Here is a 22,855-nt window from a genome sequence, read left to right on the forward strand (position 1 = left end):
CCAGCAAAATACAACTATCCCTTATTAATGGCTACAAGCAAATATATATTCCTGCCAAAGAAAGCAGCCAACGATCTTAACAGTCTTATTTTTTCACTTCAAAACCTGGCTATAATAAAACAAGGCAACTGCAGCCATGGCTATGCTGTAGCAAGCATTTCTAAAAGTATGCCCAATGCAGTATCCAGAAGTTATAAGCCTTAAAATAAACAAGTGCATAAATGCTGTTTACACTAAAGAAAAATTCTTATTACATTGTCCTTTAAGATGGCATTCAGTATTCTAATTTTTGTTTTAATGAAGATATAGCCCAAAACAAAAGCCTTCTTTTCTTCAGGTTGTGATGCACGGAGCCACTCTGAGGACAGCTATAAAAAAGTCAATATGACAAACCAGAACCAAAAATGAGGGCAGATGTTCTACTGAGGGTCAGTAAAGCACTCACAAAAGCTTTCCCCAACATGGCACAAGTAATTTTATATTTGCAAGCATCCATATATACAAAACAAGGTATAAAATAGTATTTCACACTTCCTGGCTGTAGCGTTACTTTTGTTACTTGCATACCTTCCTCAGCTCAATTGACAAAACGTAGCTCCAAACCAACTGCTGAAAAATGTAGAGACACTGCTCAAGGCAAAACTATACTAGCCTCAACAGCCTGCTTTGGTGCACATTATAAGAAACTATGGTGAACTGCAGACATTGTGCGCCTTGTTTGGGCTGCCTGGGACATTTTAATGCACACCAGTTCTACCTGGCACCTGCTTCACAAGTCACTTTTTTCCTCAGAGCTAGCAATTTTGCAGTACACTCCACCAAATACTTAAAAGTTAAAAAAAAAAAACACTGAACTGGAATAAGGCACAGTGGTTAAATATCTCCATAACACTTTGGGCAGGATTGAAAAACAGCAGCACCAATCCAGAAATGTGCTAGAAGGAAGTAACCTTTCACTTCTGCTTCCAGTGCATGACTTACCAGTACAAGACAAGAACACATGAATCCCCATCTAAATGTATGCTATACAATGTGTCACAAAGTTGTCAAATGTTCAAAACATCACCCCTCTCAAGTTAAATGGCAGTTAATCCTAAGTGTGCATGCTGTTAAAGTTGTTTATGCATTCTCCAACAATATTTGCTTAGATGTTTTGTAACACCCGTACTGCTCTCCCAGATGCTATGCATGACCATACCTTAAATGTACAAGTACGATGCATGCAAGCTTCTTTTAACGAGTTCGAAATAACCACAGCCAGACCCATGTCTGATGAATACATTTCTAAATAATCACAATGCAAAAAAATGCACTCAAGCAAATAGGACCTACCCACACCACTAAACTGTTGAGTCATCCTGAGATGCTTTAATATGCACTATGTGCTGACAGTTGTAACACTATTCAAACAGCTGCTGCTGGTTACCGTATGACATGAACAGTTAAATGCAGTGAGGTGCACTTCAATGTATGATTATTACGTTTGTGTTTTAAAGTTGTAAGACAATGTGAATGTTGTCCCATGTGGCAACTTCAAGCATACAAACCTTGCTTATTCCAGTCTGTTTAAACAAGCCTACTTTGTGAAAGAATCCCTCACAACAGCACTTGGCACAACTTTACCAGCCAGAAAAGGCAGAAAACTGCAGCTAAGCAACAAGCAAGGCAAAAATTACATCCACAGGAAATACCTTTCCAAGAAGTCTATAAGGCACTATAAATGAACACCGTGTGCGCTCTTGCTGTGCAACACAGGAGAAAGCAGTATGAACCGAAACTTATAAATCTAAAACCAAACAACTTGTGACAGAATGCTCTTACTCAGATCATAACCTTAATACTTACTACTCCACTAATTTGTGGTTAATTAACTGCAGAACCGAATAGATACACTTTTCAGTACTTCTAAATAGAAAAAAAAGAACAAGTAACTAAGAAATGTTTTTGGTGCCATCTCTCAGTAGCAAAGGCTGGTCACACTACCCCTAGTCTCAGTGCCCTCTTAGATTTAGGATACACACACTGCAGAGACAGTTTGGGGGATATGTGGTTCAAAAGTTCAAGTTTTTTTTTCTCCTGATAATTTTATCCTTGATTTTAGTACACTGGTGGTGGTTGGTAGCTCTCTGAACCTGTTGCAGGGTTGCTGAATGGAGACTGTTGGTAAGTGCTAGAAGCCACAGTCGGGTACGAGTAGGGTGCTGAACTACCATGAGATGGGTCTGTGTAGTCCTTCAAAGGGTCTTCAATCCCCATCTTGTATCTCTTCCAGTTGGACATGGTTAGCAAGCCCTTTAGGATACAAACCAAAAGTGGTTACAGTCAGGAAAAGCATGCTTAGTTACATCAACATTTACTAATACTCTGAGGATGCCCTGCAGTTACAAAAAGCATAAGTTTTAAATAAAATAATGCCATGATGCAAAATGCCAAAACACTTCAACTACATTTTGCCAGCATAATTTAATTTTGTTGACTAGGTGATAAACCCACTGAGCAGGTGCCTTGTTTTCATATGAAACAAACAAAAAAACACACCAGTTACACCAAGAAAGCAGAGCTGTGAAACTTGACACCACATCTGACTGTACTGTCCTTAAGCTCAAAGTATTTTGCTTAGATTTTATGGCCCTACTCTGTGGGTGTCCTTTGATGTTATTTCTCTAAGCAGTAAAGCTGCTGATATTCGAATTCAGGCAGGATCCTCCCCCAAAATGTTGAGCTTCTCCTTTACTAGCCTATGGTTTTTTCTTGTCTGGTCAATTTTAAAGATACAGTGAGAAATTATACAGCCCTATTCGACATGTTTTAGCAATAGCCAGATTTGTAGAAGTCAAACTGAAGCAGCTTGTAAAAGTCTTGGCAACTTCTGAGAAGAGAAACAGCAGACATCTACATGAAAGCAGAAGCTGGTAACCAAAAAGTCTGATGTGAGAAAATGCTTAAAATAAGACACTTCAATCTGGTTATGCAGCCACAGTTTAAGGAGGAAAGTTAAGGACTTTTGCTCCCACAGTGTAAAATTAAACCATTATCATTCCACATCTGATGGAATACTGCCTTAAAATCATAATTCAGGAGCCAAAGATTTTAAACTGACAGCACCCCAGGCCCTTCCTGCTTTGTCTTCAGAATGACAGTATCAGGAAGAAAAGCATAAAGGAGACAGATTTGTTAAAAACATTTTTTGCATATTAGTCCATTGTCAAAATTTCGAAGTGTTTGTATATCCTAATATAGTGAATTACAAAAGCTGGACTGCACTACTTAGCGACTGACATAGCACTTACAGGGGCACAGGAACTCCTGCTTAACCAATCTGCTAAGCAATTCAGTTTCTTCTTAGGACACATTAACAAGCAATGGCCAATTCCCACAACTTCAACTCTTCCCTACAAAGTGGGAAACAATGCCATTGTTTGATTATGCCTGACTGGATAGATCTGCAGGTTTTCGGCAGCCAATGCTGTATGACGAAGACTTACCAGCATCTCATGCAATTCCAGTACAGTAACAGAGTTTGGATTCCCATGTGGCAAATCTCTATGTCTGCAAAGTTTTTTCATAAGCAAGATCCCCAACCTACAAATGATGTTCGACATGAATACGTCTCTCTGGATATAGTCTAGAAACTGCTTACCTACTAAAAGCAGAGACAGGTTGTAACCAACTGGAGATGCTACAGGTGTGACTTAAAACAACTGAAGTCCAGAAGACCCCTTGTCCTGTCTCTACAGAGTGGTCAAAGCCCATTGTAGTGTCGCAAAGACCCGTGTCTGGAGCATTTCTCCCCAGTCATCCGCTGAATACTGGCTCGTTCAGAGTCAGACTTTCCCGGTAAACAAATGTTAAATGAAAGAAATAAAACAAGCGTGTAGTGTGAAGGCAGGCCTCCAGGTTCCAACATGCGTCTCCGTGTCTAACAGAGAAACTGAACCTCATTAATGTTTTGTGCAGTTGTCAAAATATTACAGTAGCAAGACAACCTGATATATACTGTCATAACATTCGGACAATTTTCTGGAGACCGGAGGAGTGGTGCAATCTGTTTCTGGCTGCTATGTTTGTAAGGGCAACTACTACTGCACCCATAACCCTTCCAATCTCCAGCTCTGAAAATGGGAACAAGTACAGTTGTACAAGATCTTAACACAAAAGTAGATGTCCACACTGTTATATTCTTTACAGAAGGGATATCCTGCAAAGGACAGCTGAATGTCTGGCCAGCATGCCAAAGCCTTTACTTCTGGGCACCACATGTCAGGCATATGCTATATGTCCAGTGTGTAAGGTACACATGTGACATGCACATGCCTACTCCTCAGGACAGAGATGCCCCAGAAGAATAGGAGCAACACTAGAGAAAGACAAACGTGCACAACCAGGAAGAGGAGAAAAGGATCATTTGTGACTAGGAGAAGCAACTGAAGACAAGGGCCTATATTAGCAAATTGATGCAGCAGAAAGCTGAACACAGTTTTGACACATGTCGAACTCCCAGGTAACCAAATGGCCAGATCAGATTTTTTTTCCTAGGGGGAAAAACAAATTGGTAGGCCAACTACACACGACACACCAGTACAAGCATTATAAACTGGAGGGCTTTACCCCCCCCCCCAATGTGGGTGGCTGTGCCCCCCCCACCTAAATATACTAATTACAATATCGCACTACAGTGGGGAAAAGGGCAAATTCACAGCAACAGCCAACCGATTTTTTTCCCCTAGGGAAAAAAAAAAAATCTGATCTGGCTGTTTCGACAAGTGTCGAAATGGTGTTCGGCTTTCTGCCGCATCGATTTACTAATAAAGACCTGAAGACAATGGGGGGCGGGGGGGGGACAAAGTACTGCAACACAGTGAGAAGTAGGGCATTACTGTTACAGTAAGAACTTGCGTCCTTCATCACTGTTGCATTTTTTTTTTTTTTTTTTTTACAAAAGGGAAGAGTACAAATGCTACTGGAAAGCATCGGAGGACGATACGGCTTTCCAAAACATGCGCAAAACCCACCCTGACTTCCGAAATGACATCCAACTTGTAAGTTCAGTAAAGGTGTGAACAGAAGATGAAGCTTACAAAATTGATGTAGTATCCAGACCCTTGAAAAAAGCACCAGAAGAGTCAAGTGCCCTGCTGCAGTGTGCATGAACACAAGAAAGCTGACTGCCACAAAAAAACAAACAAAAAAGCAAATGACCTTAAAAATCCAGGAGGAAATTGTTTGACACAGCTAAAACTCAATTTTCTGGTATGAAAGGAAATAAAAAGCTGTTCAAATTTCATGATATAATCTTGTCCAGGTAACATCCAGTGTGAAGAACTCTCACTAGTGTTCTGAGGAAAGGAAAAAGACTGATGGACTAATACAGCTGGTACAAAGATAAACACTGTATGTGAAAAACAAATAAAAGGAGGAATTGCTGTGAAAGCCTGAAGTTCAGGGACTCTCTTGGCAGAGGAGTTAAGGAGCCACTAGTTAAAACAGTCTTCCAAGTACAATATTGCTAGGAAGAGGAAAAAGCAGGCTCAAAAGGAGAATGGCTCAGTTTCTCAAGAACAAAAAAAGAAGTTATATCTTACCGTAACATTCCATCTCTATTGTTGATCCTCGTTCAGTCATTACGTATGGGTATCAGTTCAGAACTCAGAACTTAGCCAGCCATTTTCCAAGCTCGCGTCAGCTTCAAACTCTCGAGCTAAACTCTTACCCACAATCCCCCTCTCCCGGTTACCTCAGATTGAGTTTGCAAATCAAAGAAGGTAGAGGCTACCTCTGGTCAAATAACCAACCTAAGAGAACTGGATGGTGAGATCCACTAGAAACCACAGGAGGGGGAAGGAGGGAGGGTTCGTAATGACTGAACAAGGATCAACAATACAGATAGAACGTTATGGTAAGACATAATTTCTTTATCTAATATTGTTAATCCTCGTTCATTCCTTACGTATGGGACAGAGTCCCAAGCTACCTCTATTCCTGGGAGGCTCTTATGGAAAGACATTCCTGAGCACCATAGAACCGAAAGATGCTCTTCCACTGGAGGCCAAATCCAATTTGTAATGATTGATGAAGGTATGAGGTGTAGCCCAAGCTGCAGCTGCACAGAGGTCATGTAAAGGAGCTCTGGCATGGAAGGCAGTAGAAGTTGCCACTGACCTAGTTGAATGAGCTTTCATGGTAGTAGGCAACGAGATATTACATTGTGTGTAAATAAAGGTCACACAGTCCTTCAACCATCTAGCTAATGTGACCTTAGCAACAGCCGATCCTAATCTAGGTCCAGAAAAGGCAAAAAGTAACTGGTCAGATTTATGAAAGGGATTAGTCCTGTTTAGGTAAAAACGGGTTTGCCTATGTATATCAAGGATATGTAGGCAATACTCTCCTCTGAATGGTTGGGAAAGAAAACTGGCAATTCAATGGCTTGATTAATGGACATTTCAGAGATCACTTTAGGCAGAAATGACAGATTAGTTCTCAAGAGACACTATCTCTATGAAAAATCAAGTATGGACTCTTGATACATAAAGCTTGAAGTTCAGAAATACGTCTGGCAGAAGTAATAGCGACCAAAAACAAGGTTTTCCATGACAAATACTTGGTCGCAAGAAGAGGCTGGTTCAAAAGCTGCCATTGTCAGAGCTTGTAGAACCAATGATTAATCCCATGGTTGAATAGGTTCTCTAAAAAGTGGCTTCAGATGATTCGCACCTATGAAGGTCTTGCACAACTTATGGGACATGAGGAATGTTGACACCCTCATGAAAATTAGAAATTGCAGCCAAATGAACTCTAATGGTAGAGGCCGATAGGCCCGATTGAAACAGATCGGCCAGATAGTCTAGTATTAGACACTGGTGCTGAAACGGGGTCTACTTGTTTATCTTTTAGCCAACAGGTAAATCTTTTCCACTTGCTCAGATAAGTAATTCTAGTGGAGGACTTATGAGAAGCAATAAGAATATCACATACTGGTAAAGAAAGATCATTCTGCCTGGCAATCAAGGGAATTGGAGTAGCCAAGCCATTGGCTTCAGGCTGTTCAGATTGGGATGAATCAAGTTCTGTGGGTATGAGAAACTCCAGGATTGGATGAAGGATCCATGGTCGATCTAGTAGGTGAGGCCAAAGAAATGGGAACCAAATCTGTCGTGGCCAATATGGTGCTATGAGGATTACCTTGCTCTTCAACCGGCGGGCTTTCTTCAGATACTGGGAAATGAGAGGAAAGGGCGGAAAAGTGTAGAGAAGACCCGAGGGCTAATTGTGGACTACAGCATCCCTGGGTGACTATCCCGGAGGGGGAAATCAGGGCGAAGTAGTTGCTGCATTTGTAGTTGGCCGGGGATGCAAAGAGGTCAAAGCAAGGACTGCCCCAGCGGTGGAAGATCTCCGCTATCAAGGGATTCAGGGACCACTCGTGAGGTTGCAGAATGCACCTGCTGAGCCTGTCTGCTACCACGTTGGAACTCCCAGGAATGTGCATTGCTAGAAGAAAACGGTTAGCAGCCATCGCCCATTGCCATATCCTCATGGCCTCTCGACAAAGGGGGTAAGATTTGGATCCACCTTGCTTGTTGATGAACCAGACCACCGCCATGTTGTCTGATTGAATCGCAATTGTCCCAGACAGCAGCAGGGGATGGAACGCTTGCAACGCCAGAAGCAACGTCCTCAGCTCTAGAACATTTTTATGCAGATGGGCCTCCGGTTGGGACCAAGTGCCTTGGACAGTGTCCCTGACATAACCCCCCCCCCCCAATCAGGGAGGTGTCCGTGGGTCATGTGGCCTTGGGTTGCTGGGGGGAGAAGGGGCAAGACCATTGTGAGGGATTGTGTGTCATCCACCAATTTAAATCCTGTTTGCACCTGTGGGTTACTCGAATCATGGCCGAAAGAGGATGTTGAACAGGATACCACTGGATGAGCAGTAGCCATTGTAGAAGCCTCATGTGAAACCTAGCCAGGGGAATAATGGTGATGAAGGCTGCCATGGAGCCCAACAGCTGTAGAACCGAGCGAGCAGTTGATTTTTCCTTTGAAAGGATTAGAATTAGTTGTTGCATTATCTTTAAAATTCTATGCTCTGGAATAGCAGCTCTGCAGTTTTTTGTGTCCAAGATAACCCCTATGAATTCTGTCGACTGATGTGAGATTGGATTTCTGCCAGTTTATAGTTATGCCCAGCCTTTGGGCAGCAGAGAGAGAGTATGCCAGGGCTTTTTCCAGTAGATGCCTGGTGGGGGCGGAAATAAGCCAGTTGTCTAGGTATGGAAACACTTGGAATCCTTGAAGTCGCAAGTGAGCTGTGACAACTGCCATGCACTTTGTGAACACACTGGGGGCTGTAGAGAGTCCGAAGGGCAGTACTCTGAACTGGTAGTGACTGGCTCCCGCACAGAAGCGCAGAAATCTTCTTGATGGCCTGTCCACCTTTATGTGGAAGTACGCATCTTGAAGATCTATACGGCACATCCAATCATCTTTTTCCAAAAGCAGGAGGATAGACTGTATAGTGACCATCTGGAATTTTTGTACTTTCACAAACTTGTTCAATACACAGATCCAAAATTGGTCTCCACTCCCCGGTTTTCTTTGGCACCAAAAATAGTCAAGTAGAATCCGGATTCTATCTGGCTTGGAGGGACTATTTGGATGACTCTTTCTTAGCAGCTTTTCTATCTCTAGTGCTGCTTCTTCCCTTGACTGGGTGGAATGTCGGGAAGTTTTTTGAAGGGAAGGGACAAAGATCAAAGGGGATCTGATAACCTCTGGTTATGATCCTTTGTACCCAAGAATTGGTGGTGATGGTTAGCCAGGCAGAAGGGTACAAGGAGAAACATCCCCCAACCATCTCCAGAGGAAAGGAGTTGGGCAGCTCTTCAGGAGTGCTGGTAGGATTGACCAGGGAAAATCCCTGGAACCATGGTTACGCGGTCCCCCTCTGCCCCGAAAGGAGAGTCTTCCCTGTGAGTTTCCCCCTCTGCCTCTGGGGGAGAACTCTGCCTGTGCGTCACGGAAAGGACCCTGAGATTTCTTGAACCATATCTTTCCACTCTTTTGGTTTCGGGAGAAAGCACGTTCAGGTGTAGAATAACGGACACCTACAGCAGAAAGGGTCCTACCGTCTTGTTCACATCTGGCCAGTGTGCTTTTAACTTTGGGCCCAAACAACGAGGAGGGCTCAATGGGGGCATTAAGAAAGGAAGACAAAGGGTTAAGCAAAGTTGCACAAGCGCATCCAGGCATGTTGAGTCAAGACCACAGCTGAACCCGCCGCTCTAGCTGCTCCTTCTGATGCATGAGATATCAATCGGATAGAGGAGTTAGATATAGCCTCAATGGTGGCCAGCTGAGAGGCCACTGTCACGGACCTCAGACACTGCACCAGCCAAGGTTTCAGAGAGCTCAGAAACCAGATCCCTTTGAAGCCTGGTGAAATGTGCCATATAATTCAGGGACTTGATAGCAACGGTCACAGAAGCAAAAGTGCACTTACCTATTCTGTCCAGGGCCCGGGACTCTGTTAGGCAGATGGACAGTCTGGCTTCCTTCTGTCAGATCCTTTTTAGTTGCAGCCGCCACCACCAAAGCATCTACAGGAAGACCTTTGGACCAATGGGGATCTGAAGCAGGAGGGGACAAGATCTTATCTGGCCTCCTGAGAATAGCTTCAACAGTATCAGGGGCCTTCCAAGCACGCTGCACGATGAATGTAACAAATTCATCAGCAGGTGGAGTAACCCAGGAGGTAGGGGGCCGGGTGCAAAAAGCCTGCAGGAACACAGATTCCTCAGGGGTCGGATTAGAGGGCTGCCAGTCACCTCTTTGTTTCAGGATTTCAAGGATATTGCCAAGGGATACCTCACAGGGTGACAAAGGGGATCCTTCCCCCTCATTGAAATCTGTCTCTTCGGTGAGAGACTCTGTGGAGTCCATGTGCTTCCTCTTACACAAGCTTTTCCGGTGGACCTCCTCAGCGGAAGAAGCTGGGGAAAACGGAAAAGGGGATTCCTGAGGGGAATATGTCCTGAGGCCCTTGCACCCGGTGTCCGCAAGGTGCAACTTGTGAAACCAGTGTACAGAGGGCGGTGGAGGTATAGACAGTCCAGTATCGCCAGCAGCAGTGAAGCCTTCTCCATCAGTTGGAAGGCTGGTTCACCGGGAGAGGAGTGTGTCAAGGACAGGGGGCACTCCTCCCCTAAGTGGCTCAGCTTGCCGACTTGGAGTCCCTGGATGGCTGTGGAGCAGCAAGCTATGCTATCACAGCTGACATCCTGGGTTGTAGCAAAACTTTCCTGCCACGAAGGCAACTGTGGTTCCTTAGTGAGATCCATAAAGGGAACCACAGAAGGGGGAGACTGTACTATATCCATGGACTTCAAAGGCAATGAAGGAGAATAAGAAGGTGTCTTTGGAGATGGGTGATCACCTCCCAAGGAAGGATAGCTCCTGGGGGGTGGAATACCTCTGGCCAAGAACACCTGGTCCACAAGACGCAACACATGTTCAGAAAGACTTCTAGTGGACCTCACAGAAACTGAGGGAGAAACAGGCCTGTCCACATAAGAGGCAGACTCTGTGCCCATCTCATCTGCTCGCACAGAGGACAACGGTGCAGTGAAAGACTGAACTACTGTAGTCTGCACCGAAGTAGTCATCGGTGCTGATGTCATTGTCTGCACAGACACAGGGATTGGTGCCAAAGTGGTTGTTTGTGCCAAAACTGGAGTCAGTAATAAAGGCCTCGGTTCCAAGGAAGATCTCGGAGAAAATGCAGTCAAGGTCTGCGCCGACTGAATGGTCGGTGCTGATACAGTGGCAAAGGTCTGAACTGATATGAAGAAGGCTGCAGGAGAGGGCAGAGCCGAAATCACTAATGGAGCCGAAGGTCTGGGCACCAAAAGCACTGGGGCTGATGGAGCACTTTAGAGCTGAAATTTTAGCCTTTAGATTTTGGTTGGTGAGAGTCCCCAGCAGGGGACTAAGGCAAGGATTTAGCCTTAGTAGAAACATCCATTTTCTTATGGGCTTTAAGAGGGGTTGAGACCTCTGACCCAGAAATAGCCTCTGAAAAGGGAGATTTTAGAAGTCCCGTCAGTATTAGCTTATTTTTCCTTTCTAACAAAGTTCTATTAGAAAAGTTTTCACATATAGTACAAGGTGGTTCAACAGATAAATGGGAAGGTTCCCAGCAAACAAAGAGTGTGCATCAGAAGTAGGCAGTGTCCACAATCAGAACACCACTTAAACACCAGACTACCCTTTTTATTTGCCATATTAACAAATAGAAAAGTACCAACAATGGTACAAGAGAGTACCCGAAGGTATGAAAGTATGAAAAAGAAAAAGGAAAGGGATTACCAACGATGGTAAGGAGAAATTACCTCATGGTAAAAAGGGCAAGTAAAGGACAGAAAAAAACCTGAGGAAATTATAAACACTAGATGCGATAGGGAAGAGACGAAATATCAACTTTTCTGACAAAAAAGTAATTTGTAAAGCAATTAAACAACCATTGACTGTACTTGGCTCAAGAGAAGTAGCTTGACATGACCGGATGCCAACGCGGCAAACAAAATCTGAGGCAACAGGGAGAGGGGGGATTGTGGGTAAGAGCTTAGGCTCAAGAGTTTGAAGCAGACATGATCTTGGAAAATGGCTGGCTTGGTTCCGAGCCCGGAACCAATACCCCAAACGTAAGGAATGAACGAGGATCAACAATATCAGATTTAAGGTTGCAAGATGAGGAATAGGTTCTCCTGGGGGCCTGATATGGAGTAAGTCTTCCAGAAAATGTTTGATCTTGAAATGAAAAGCCAAAGGTGAATTCAAAGACTGACAGAAATGGCTAACAACTGAACTTTAAACTGGTGAATAAGAAAGGCTGGAATTCAGCTGCTGACAAATAACCATAGGAATACCGACAGAAAAAGGGTCCAGGTCATGTTTGAGACACCAAACAGAAAATCTCTTCCATTTAAGCCACATAAAAGTTTCTTGTAGTAGGTTTTCTAGTCCTCTGTAAAACCATGAGCACATCCTCAGAAAGATGTGATTACCTTAAGATGACATCACCCAAAGTGTCAAATGAAGGGTGGGACAAACTATGATGAATAAGACCCTTTTTCTTGTGAGAGTAAATCAATACTATGGAGGTAACCTGTGACGACTGCCCTTGACCAAATGAAATTGAAGCGTAAACTAGTTCTGTCTGGGCCAACAGGATTTAGGCCTTATACCACATGATCTTGTGCAGGACTTTCGGAAGCAGAGGAAGGAGGGAAGCACAAACATCCCTCTCAACGAAAAAACATGGCATCCTCTTTCCAAGACAGATGACTTGGCACTCTGGAACAGAATTAAGGGAGTTGCCTCTTCAAACAGGAAGCAAAACTACCCAATTTAGGAGTACCCCACTGATGTACAATGCTCAGGAAAACCTCTCCGTGAAGTATCCATTTGTGCGGACTTTTTTGGACCTGATCAATGTGTGTGCAACCTTGTTGTGCTCTGTAAAAAACATAACCCACCTGAAGAATTTCTATATCCCAAGCTTGAAGGGCTAACCAGCCAAAGATGCAAAACTTTGCATTTCCTTGTTTGATAACACTTTAATAATGAGGTACATTATCTTTGAGAATCCATAGCAGCCCAGGCGACTTGAGAGTGAAAGGCTTGAAGGGTCAAAATTTCAAATTCATCTGTTTTATGTTGTTACAATCTGCCAACTGTTGTGGGTACCAGTGGCCACAACCCAGCATTGGTCTGAAGCGACCACGTACAACATGAGTAGGAGATGGAGCTTGGAAGGTAAGATGTTGATTCAGATAAATTTGATGACTCCACCAATGGAGCTCTTGCTTAAGACACAGGTCGTTACTGGGCTATTGACCCCGAAAGGTCTTTAAAAGCCTAGCCTTGTTTACTCTATATAATACTTGTAAAACCCAATATATAGGATGTTGTCTAAACAAGAACATAGTTAGCAATGACTGCCACGAGTATAACAGGAAAGTCCACATGATGGCTATGTTGTAGCCAGACAGTATTGAGATACCATTAAAATGTACTCATATGGAGTCTGGCAAAGGGGAATCACAGGAATGGTGGATGTCCTAAATCCACCAACTTGCAGGAAGCGGAAGATGGTGAAATGAGTGAAAATAAGCAAGCAGAGATTGGAACTTTGGAGGTGGAATAAAAGCCATCATGGAGAAGGTCTGGATCTTGCAAACCAGAAACGCATTGTCCTGTGAAGGTGTAAACATTGACTTTTTCAGACTTAAGTGACTTAAAAGGGACAAAGATTCTAGAAAGATGCATTTCACCACCAACTCCCACGTACTAACAGTCTACTATCTAAAACCCAACACGGATTTAGACCATTCCACAGCACCACCACTGCCCTACTTAACTTCTTTAATACCATAAACTCATACAGGAACCAAGGGAAACTCCTCTCCACCACCTTCCTAGAGTTATCCAAGGTGTTCGATACAGTTTCCCACAAGAAAATCCTTGCCTGCCTCTCGGAACTCAACCTCTGTAACCCCTGCCTGCCTCTCGGAACTCAACCTCTGTAACCCCTCCCTGCACTGGTTTAACAGTTAACCAAGCCACCTCTCACAATCTGTCAAATGGGTCAACTCCCTATTCTCCCCCACTTCCAGTCACGTGGTATTACCCCAAGGCTCAATCCTAGGCCCCCTTCTCTAACATATTTACAAACTCACTCCACCTAGCAACCACTACAGCTGAAATTGTCCAATATGTGGATGATACAACCCTAACCTGCTCGACATCCAACTTCTACAAAGTAAAGCCCAAATATGCTTCATTGAGATAGGGAACTGCCTAAACCATCACCAACTGATATTAATCCCAAAAACACAGTTAATATTCCACCCAACTAAGCCCAATGACCCCAACTTCTCTATTCTCTTAGCCAATACCCTCATCACCCCAGTACCAGAGGCCAAACTACTAGGTGTTACTGTTGATCAACAACTTAATACACACTGATGTCCCACTTACCAGGCTGAACAAAAAGAGGATAACGGTGAGCTTCCTGTCGGGAGCTAGGATCCGCCACATAACACAGGCACTCAGGTCACTCCAATGCAAGTAAAAATATGACTCTGTCATTGTCCATGCCGGCGTGAATGACCTGAGACATACCTCCTTGGACTACATGAAGAGAGAGGAGCCATCTGATTATGTAGCCCAGGCCGGTATGACCCTGACCAGCATCTTGCCCTCAGCAAGAATGATGCCACAATACAAAGACAAGATGATCAGCTTTAATTGGCTCAATTACTGGCGTCATTCTAGGGGGATCCAATGTCTGTCTGCTTGAGATGACATGCTGGACAAGCCACGCTGCTTTGCAAGGGACGGCTTGCACCCGTCACCACTGGGCTTCCGGATATTGGCTAAGGCTCTTGCCACCCCCATAGTGCCTTTTTTAGGCAAGGCTCAAAAGACAAATCCACCACCTTAGAAAACAAAGGAAAAAAACTAAGGGTAATGCTGCTCAACGCCAGAAGTCTAAATCTCAAGATGTAGGCTCTCTAAGCACTCCTCAGTATGGAGAGCATCGATGTCTGTGCAGTAACTGAAACCTGGTTCAAGGCTCCTGAGCACCCCAGCCCTACCAGGTTATACCTCGTATCGGCCCCAAAACCTGGGCCGAACCACAAAAGGAGGGGGTGTGTCCATATTCATTAAAGACACCCACACCTCCAGGTTAGTGGCAACACACGAAGCATCTCAGACCATCCATGTGCAACTAACCGTAGGCAAAACTGCTATAGAACTTGTAGCATGCTACAGACCACACTCGCAATCTCAGGAACTCCATTCAGCCTTCCTGAAGACACTGGAGGATATGAATGTCTCACCAAATACCATCATATTGGGAGACTTCAACTACCCAAACAGACTGGGTGCATTACTCAAGCCCCAACACCCTAGCCCAAAGGTTCCTGGAATTCAAATGCGATGGAACAACTAGTCACCTCCCCCATAAGGGGAAATAATATACTTGACCTGATCCTCACAAACATGGGGACAAAATGCTCAACACCGGAAGTATACCGCTCACTAGTGAGATCAGACCATAAACTAATAACCCTAGATATTCATATCCCACCTCCACCCCCAGCACAAAAGACCACAGTGAGAAACTTCTCAAAAGCAGACACTACACTCCTTAGGACTGAAATGGTATCCTTCAAGCCCCCTGGGCCAGTGGAAACCACATCCCACACTGTGGAATCCTTCACAAATGCTTTCTACGGGCATCTCCAAGAATGCATGGATCATGCAATCCCAAATAAAACAAAGACCCTTTCCACCAAAGGCAGGCATCCTATCTGGTGGACCCAAGCCATAAACAAACTTTATAACAAGAGAAGGAAGCTACTGCAAGACCGAGCAAAATCCCATAAAGGGAAGGCATCCCTAATCAGCACTAGCAAAAAACTACGTTCGCTAATAAAATCATCAAAGTCCAACTTATCACAAGGCCTTCTTCAGTTATGTTAGAAACCCGGGCGGAAACCCTCAGATATGCGCAGAGTTAGTTCATAACGGCAAAAAATACACTGTACCCACAGATATTGCCAACATACTGGCAGATAGGTTCAGTGCAAATTTCTCCCCTCCCTCTCCCCCAAAAGATGAAATAAAAATCTCAGCTGAATGCAACCTCCCTGAAATCTCAGATGTCTAGGTGAGAGCTGCCCTCAGCAAAGCTAAAATACAGCATCCATGGGACCTGACTGTGTTCTGGGTTGCGTGCTACGTGAACTCCTAAGAGCTAAACCCACATTTAATCTTAGCCTTGCTACAGGATACGTCCCTGAACACTGGCGTACAGCTACAGTGGTCCCACTCCACAAAGGTGGCACCTCTACAGACCCTGGAAAAGTACAGTTTTGTACCTACCATAAATGTAGATGTTCGAAGATCCACATTGCTGCAGTCCTTACATATGGGTAGTCCGCATGGGCGCTCAGATCTGACCAAAATGATAGGCTGGCGTCGGTCATGGAAGCTCAGATCTGACATCAGGCGTCAGGGTATAAGCATGACCGACGTCCTTATCCTCAGTCTTTTCTAAAAAATGTCAGAAGGCCCTAAAAAGAAAGACCACAGCCAAAAACAGAATACTTCCCAAAAAAAACATGTACAAATAACAGCTACCACCCAAACCATATACATTCCAAACTGTAGGGAAGGGAGGGAGGTAAACTGGACTTATACAATGTGGATCTTGAACATCCCTACATTTTATGGTGGGTACAAAACTGTACTATGTTCTTCATCTCCACATTGCTGCAGTTCTTACATGTGGGTGTCCAAAGCAGAATTATAAGGGAGGGTTGGCAAAATCATAAAGCATTAGAACCTTAAAATGCCCTGTAATATTACGGTGATCCAGCCCTAGATTTAGAATAAAGAGGAAGGTGGTAATGTTTAGAAAAGTATGCACTGAACTCCAAGTAGCTGCTTCCAAAATATCTACCTGTAGAACCCTTAAAAGGCTGTAGAAATGGCAGTAGCCCTAGTGCCGATGAGGCCTGATTCCAGCGAATCTCCTTACCATGATGGAATAACGAAGCCAATACAAAACCAATCCACTTAGAAATAGTTTGTTTTGGAAACAGGTTTTCCCTGAGGAGCCAAGGCAAAAAGAAACAAACTGCTGAGAACTGTCTGAACCCTTTAGTTCTGCTCAAATAATAGCACCCAACTGCCAAAATCTATCCAAAGTGTGCAAAATCTTCTCCCCTTTATTTTGGGGTCTGCATAAAAAGTAGGCAAATGAATGGTTTGGTTCAAGGCCACACTAGAAACCATAGGCATAAAAGTAGGATTGAGTAGACACCTATCCTTATGAAAATTAGGGAAGGGTTCCAGCTGCCATCAGGGCCTGTGAACAGGAAACCCTTCTTGCAGGCGTAATGGCCAACAAAAGCAGTCTTCAGGACAAAACTTTTGCTTCGGCAATTGCTACTCAAAGGTGTGGTGGTAAAGTAAGTTTTTACAACAAGGTGAGATCCCAAGCAGGGGTAGGAGCTCTACATGGGGATGCCTGCTGCTTTGCCCCTCTAAGACTGCACCTGTAAAATCTTTGCTAGTCTGCATAGACTTAGCCTTGTCTTCCATTTTCTTCAGAATAAGGACAAAACAAAACTTCAGACTGTAAAAAGGGAGCATCCAAAATTCTAGTTTTAACATGCTCTGACAACTACCGCCCCATAAGCTTGACCAGCCTGGTCTGCAAAGCTATGGAAAGGATCATTATGGAACTCAAAGACATCAGGGACCTACAGACAATTGACCATACCCAGTTCGGCTTTGTAAAAGGCGGATCCTGTCTTTTAAACCTGGTGGACTTTTTTGAAACAGTCACTAGAGCCATCGATGAAGGCAAAGCAATTCATACAGCCTACCTGGATCTGGCAAAAGCCTTCGACACAATACCCCACTCAGGCATCACAGACAAGCTCAACAGTTTAAATGTAAACCCATTTGTCACAAGATGGGTTGCAAACTGGCTAAAGGACAGAACCCACAAAGTCAGAATAGCTGGAGCTTTGTCAGACTCTAAGCCAGTCACAAGTGGAGTCCCACAGGGCTCTGTCTTGGGACCCCTCTTGTTCGGCATTTATTTCTCAGATGTGCAGGCAAACATAGGGGAGTTGTGGCTGAAAGTTCGCAGACTGCAAACTAGGCGCCATAGTCTACACACCAGCTGACACATGCATCCTCCAGAAGGGCCTCACAGAAAGACGACTGGTGCCACCAGAGTCATGGCCTTAAACTAAATGCCAAAAATGTATAGTCATCCCCTTTGGAAAAAACAAAGTACCCACAAATTACCACATAGGTGGTAATCCATTAAGTACAGAAAAAGAGATCAGAGACCTGGGGACCCAAGTTGACAGTGACCTCTCATTTGACACCCATGTCGCCAAAGTGGTTAGAAAGACCTTCTACCTTGCCCACCTTATCATGAAGGGATTCACATCCAGATTAAATTATGTCATTGTACCCTTATATTCCTCCCTTATCAGGCCTATGATTGAGTACAATGCCCCATTTGGTATGTACCTCACCCGGCACCTGCAGCAGTTGGAGAGACCCCAAAAGTACCTTACCAAGAGGATCAAGGGTCTCCAGCATATGTCATATGCTGCCAGACTGAAAAAGCTCCAGCTCTATTCAGTAGCATACCGCCTGTTCAGAAGTGATCTGTGCCTTACATACAAGGCCATGTCCAATTCAGAATTAATGGACATACTCCACCTAAAAAAATCCAAATCCATCAGAGCCACGAGAGCTAAAGATCTAAACCTCAGCACAAATGTGAATAGGACATGCTGGAGGGACAGATTCATAACCCAGAGGCTTCCCGCACTCTGGAACAGGATACCTGTCCATGTTAGGCAGAGCCCTTCACTGACTCTCTTAAAGAGAAATCTGGACGAATGGATGGGTGATTGTAGGCTTACCCCGGGGGTCATCTCTGTGTCACTGATAGAGGCACAGTAAACTAAATTTAATTTAAATTGTACACTTTTGTATCATTACATGGGGTGGCGAAAGCCACATACACTTTGACTAGGCTTATAAATGCCCTAGGGCAGATAGCCTAGTACTATGCTATGAAACTAGAAGCACATATCCCAAGCTCTCTTAAATCCACAAAAAGCTAGGATGCCTCTATCGTAGCAAACTGTTCTTAATCTCAAGTCTAGAACTACCACAGCCAGAACTCTGCATGCCTCCCCAGTTCAAAAATTAATAAAACTGACCTGAACAAACTCTCCACATGCTACAAGACAGCTAGGTTCGCAGCCAATGCTAAATCACACTCCCACCACTGCCAGTCCCTACATAAACTACACTGGTTAGAATTTCCACACTTACTACGCAACCACCAACTCAACATAGCTCATCAAATTCTATATCACCCTGAGGGAACCCCCACCCTAGCTGGCATGTTAAATTTCTACAACTCCAACAGGGAACTACGATCCAGTAACAAAGCCCTGATTGAAGCCAATCCATGCAAGAACAGCTCTGGAGAAGCTGTATTCTCCCATGACATTGCAGCAAAAGCATGGAACACCCTTCCTCCTGATCTCAGGCTACAAAATCGCACAACCACATTCAAAGAGCTCCTTAAATCACACCTTTATACTACCACTCTTGCAACTGTAATAACCCCGCCCTGAATAGTCACCCCATTGTAGGAGGGCACCCAGAGGCCTCTGATGCTTAACTCTCACCATCTTTTTGAACCACCTATGTGCACTGTACAACTCAAAGTATATACCTACTCCGAGTACCTTATGTTCATACACTGTACAAATGCTGTAAGATTTGTGACCTGCTGATTGAGCTATGAGACTATGGCATTTGACTGTCTCTGCCTTTTACACATATAACATTCTACCACTTAGACTATTATTGCATTCAACTTTCACACCTGCCTAAAATGTTAGCATTCTACTAATGTTAATGTTCAACAACCTATGTATTTCAACTGTAACTTCTTTGAGCTTTTCCCCCAGGACTTCACTGAAAATGTGCACTAGCTGTCCAGTTGGACTATCCTGGTAAAACAAATGTTAAATAAACAAAATAAACTACTGAACCTGATGCAGCTGCCCTTGAAGAAGCATCATTAACTACACAGTGACAAGCTACTTGAGAAGCAGAACCTAGGGCAGAAATGGATGTAGACCTGGCTTTAGAGTCGGGCATGTCAGCTAGAATGCTCCCCAGTTGGGAATGAAGGGCCAGGACATACCTAATCATGTGTGTTTGGTAACTGATGGACATGAAGGCTCAAGATAGCAGAAGTGTACACCTTTTTCCCCATACCTGTCTACTGCTTGAGTGACCTTATCTGAAGGAAAAATCTTTGAGGACCACAGTTTTGACTGTTTGCATCCACAGCGACCACTGCAGGATCAGAGGGGAAACTTATGTGAAAAGTTCTGGATGTTCAGATTATAAAACTGGTCATATTTCTTAGGGGCTTGAGTCTAAAAATATGGAGCCAACAAGGCTGAAGAGAAGATGTCAAACAGAGCACCCAAGATTGGGGGCACAGCTGAAAGCCTAGGGAACTCTATTTGTAAGAGTTCATATTACCATTTTTGCATGTCAGACCTGGGAATAATTCCATTTGAAATGTTCATTCATACGAACCATAGTACCTACAGAGGACAATTCTTTAATAGGGGAATCAGGAGAAAGAATCCTCTTCCTCAGATCCCAAGGCAAATGGGGAATGGAGAGGAGTAATAATCCAAGGATTCTTCCTCAGAGTCTCGGGTGAAGTCTTCCTTAGAGGAAACAGGCTCCCTGGGATGTTTAGGTATTGATGACCTGGGAACGGTAGGCATAGACTCATTGGACATGCAACTAGGCAGTCTTGTGTCTGCCTCCAACACAGTTGCAGTAGAAGGGACGGGCAGAGATACTGGGACATTCCTAGTGTTCATCCAACCCAATGGAGAAGTCTGATGGAGGCTAGACAACAACAGAATTAGAATGCATTTTCTTGGCAGAACCCACCCACCCCAACGTTCAGACACTATTTAAAAGGAAAGCCAAGGTACCATGAGCTAACAATTTTAATCTCTGGCTCTCTAAAGACGGGGAGAAAGACTATGAAGAGTCTTACGGGTGAATGTCTGACAAATCTCACAGTGTATGGTCATGAGTAGCATCCAAACAAAAAAGGGACGGATTGTGTTTTTATGGGGAATCTGCTTCCCACACTCATTTTCCCTTCCTGGATGACATGTAAAACAATACCAAAGACAGGCAAGGAAGGAAGAAACCCCAACATGGCTCTTAACTTTTGAAGGTTCGGTACTTAAACAGTGATTGACTTGCAAACTGAATTCAAAGTAGGATTTGGACTGGTGGCAAAGTTTTTCTGAAGAGTACGCGCTCATACATCATGTATGTACCTCATGCAGTGGATGTAGGGCGTATGTATGACATATGATGCCTGTAAGGTACAAAAGTCTTTGGTACGGTGGTCGTGAGTTCATCTATCCTCATCAGGGTATCCATTCTGTAAATACTGCAAAAGTGATAAGGAAGAACAAAGTAGTTTGTGGGTATGGGGATCGGTAACCCCCTTACAATTAAAGCTGCTTCCCCTTCCTTTAATTCGGCCCTGGCTTACTTAGTCCCTACCAACTACTTGAGCTGTAAAATTAAGGGCAGGAATAGAAAATAAGCCCGTCTTCAGATGCATTCTGTTAAAAGTACTGGCTATTGGGACAACACTACAGCTCATGCACATCACTTACTATACTGAACACAAGTTATGCAAGGTCCAATACTTAATCTCCAATTTCTCAAAAGCATTTCGGAGACCATGGAATACGAGAAGAAAACATTTCAAAAGCCTGCATTCTTTATATCTTTATATACCATACATCCTTATATTTAAGGAGCACTCCAGAAGTGAATTTTATCGGGTACTTTTTCCTTCTCGAGATGGTTTCACGATCTGCATATGACCACAAAGTCCTTGTGTTCTCATGTCCCATTAATATGCCGACTGATAGTCTTCTTCAGGAACTGAATGCCTGTCCCAAATCAAAATTTGGTAGCTTGTGGCAACAGGTACCAATTTTTCCAGAAACATGCAAAATTGATTTCCATCTAAAATACAGCAGCACCCACCACTACCGCAAATTCTGTGAAAACTCTGTTTTTAAGAGTCAAAAAAGCTAGAGTTTATACTAGAAAGGACTTGCTCCTAAGGAACAGTGAAGGAACCTTCTTGCATACTTGTGAATTTGTCTGCACATAAACACACTGTAGGCCTAAAGAAAAGGTCTACTGTCCATTTGATAAAGATAAGGAGAATGGCCTACAGTGTGCTCATGCAAGTTTTCCTTCAACTCAAGGATTAGGCAAATGTGAGACATTCAGGCTTACATTTCTTTTTCTAGAACTAGTGAGAAAATAAAAATCCTGTCTCTCTGGCTTATTTTTTTTCTTTCAGTACTCTCTGCCCTGCTGCTGAATTCTCTTGCCAGATTATCCTCTAAAGACACAAGTTTTGTGGAGGCAGATTTCAACTGTTACTTGTTGGTTATTTCCTAGATCACACATCCATTTCAAGTTACTCCTTCATGTGAATGCATACAGGGCTAGTCCCTACAACCTCCAGTAAAAGGCGAGTAGATTCCTCCTGGCTTTCATTGGTCACTCTGGAAGGATGCATTTTTGGTAACATGACTCCCAGAGAACACCAAAGGTACGCTCAGTAACAGTCAGCTAAGGATTACTGGATCTGTTAATCTTGCTGTTAACACACTGGAGTGTCAAGCATAATCACTGGCACTAGTGACTAAACTGACTTTTGAAAGTTATGCTACAGATGGATGAAATGGACTCCTTCCCAGCACAGGGAATACCCTTTTCTTTTTCATGACTTTCACGCTCTGAAAAGGGGAGAAGATAAAGGATGTGTGGACATATCCAGTAAAAGCTGCAAACTGCAGCCAGGAGTACAGTTGGAGAGCAACAAATTCTACCATTCATGTCCTGCAAGCTACAGCACAGTAGCAGACACGAACAGTAAGGAAGCCGAAAGTTGAAGCTGCTGCTCTATAGGCATTAATCCTTAAGAGTTCACTTTCCAGAACATGTTCTAGGTTCATACCTCCATCCAGGCAGTCCCCTGGGAATACATCAGGGTCAAGTAAAGTACCCTCAAGGATAGAGCACAGAATGGGTAAAAATTTACCAAGCCTATTCACAGTATCAGAAGGGTGGACAGGCGGTGCCGGGTAAAAAT

The 22,855-nt window shown here is 43.8% G+C and overlaps 1 protein-coding gene across 2 annotated transcripts in view; it reads right to left on the minus strand.

Moving 5' to 3' along the window:
* Positions 1 to 273: 273 nt before the first annotated feature.
* The window catches only part of SYNGR2 (synaptogyrin 2), a 289,829-nt gene continuing 267,247 nt past the window's right edge, over positions 274 to 22,855 (minus strand). For both annotated transcript variants that reach the window (XM_044068172.1, XM_044068173.1), the window contains exon 4: positions 274 to 2,292. In XM_044068172.1, the coding sequence (XP_043924107.1) occupies positions 2,098 to 2,292 (195 nt within the window). In that variant the 3' untranslated portion in view covers positions 274 to 2,097. The remainder of the gene's footprint in view (positions 2,293 to 22,855) is intronic.

This window comes from Protopterus annectens, chromosome 4.part0 (assembly GCF_019279795.1).
Source record: "Protopterus annectens isolate FY-2018-M chromosome 4.part0, PAN1.0, whole genome shotgun sequence".
NCBI classification, from domain to species: Eukaryota; Metazoa; Chordata; order Ceratodontiformes; family Protopteridae; genus Protopterus; species Protopterus annectens.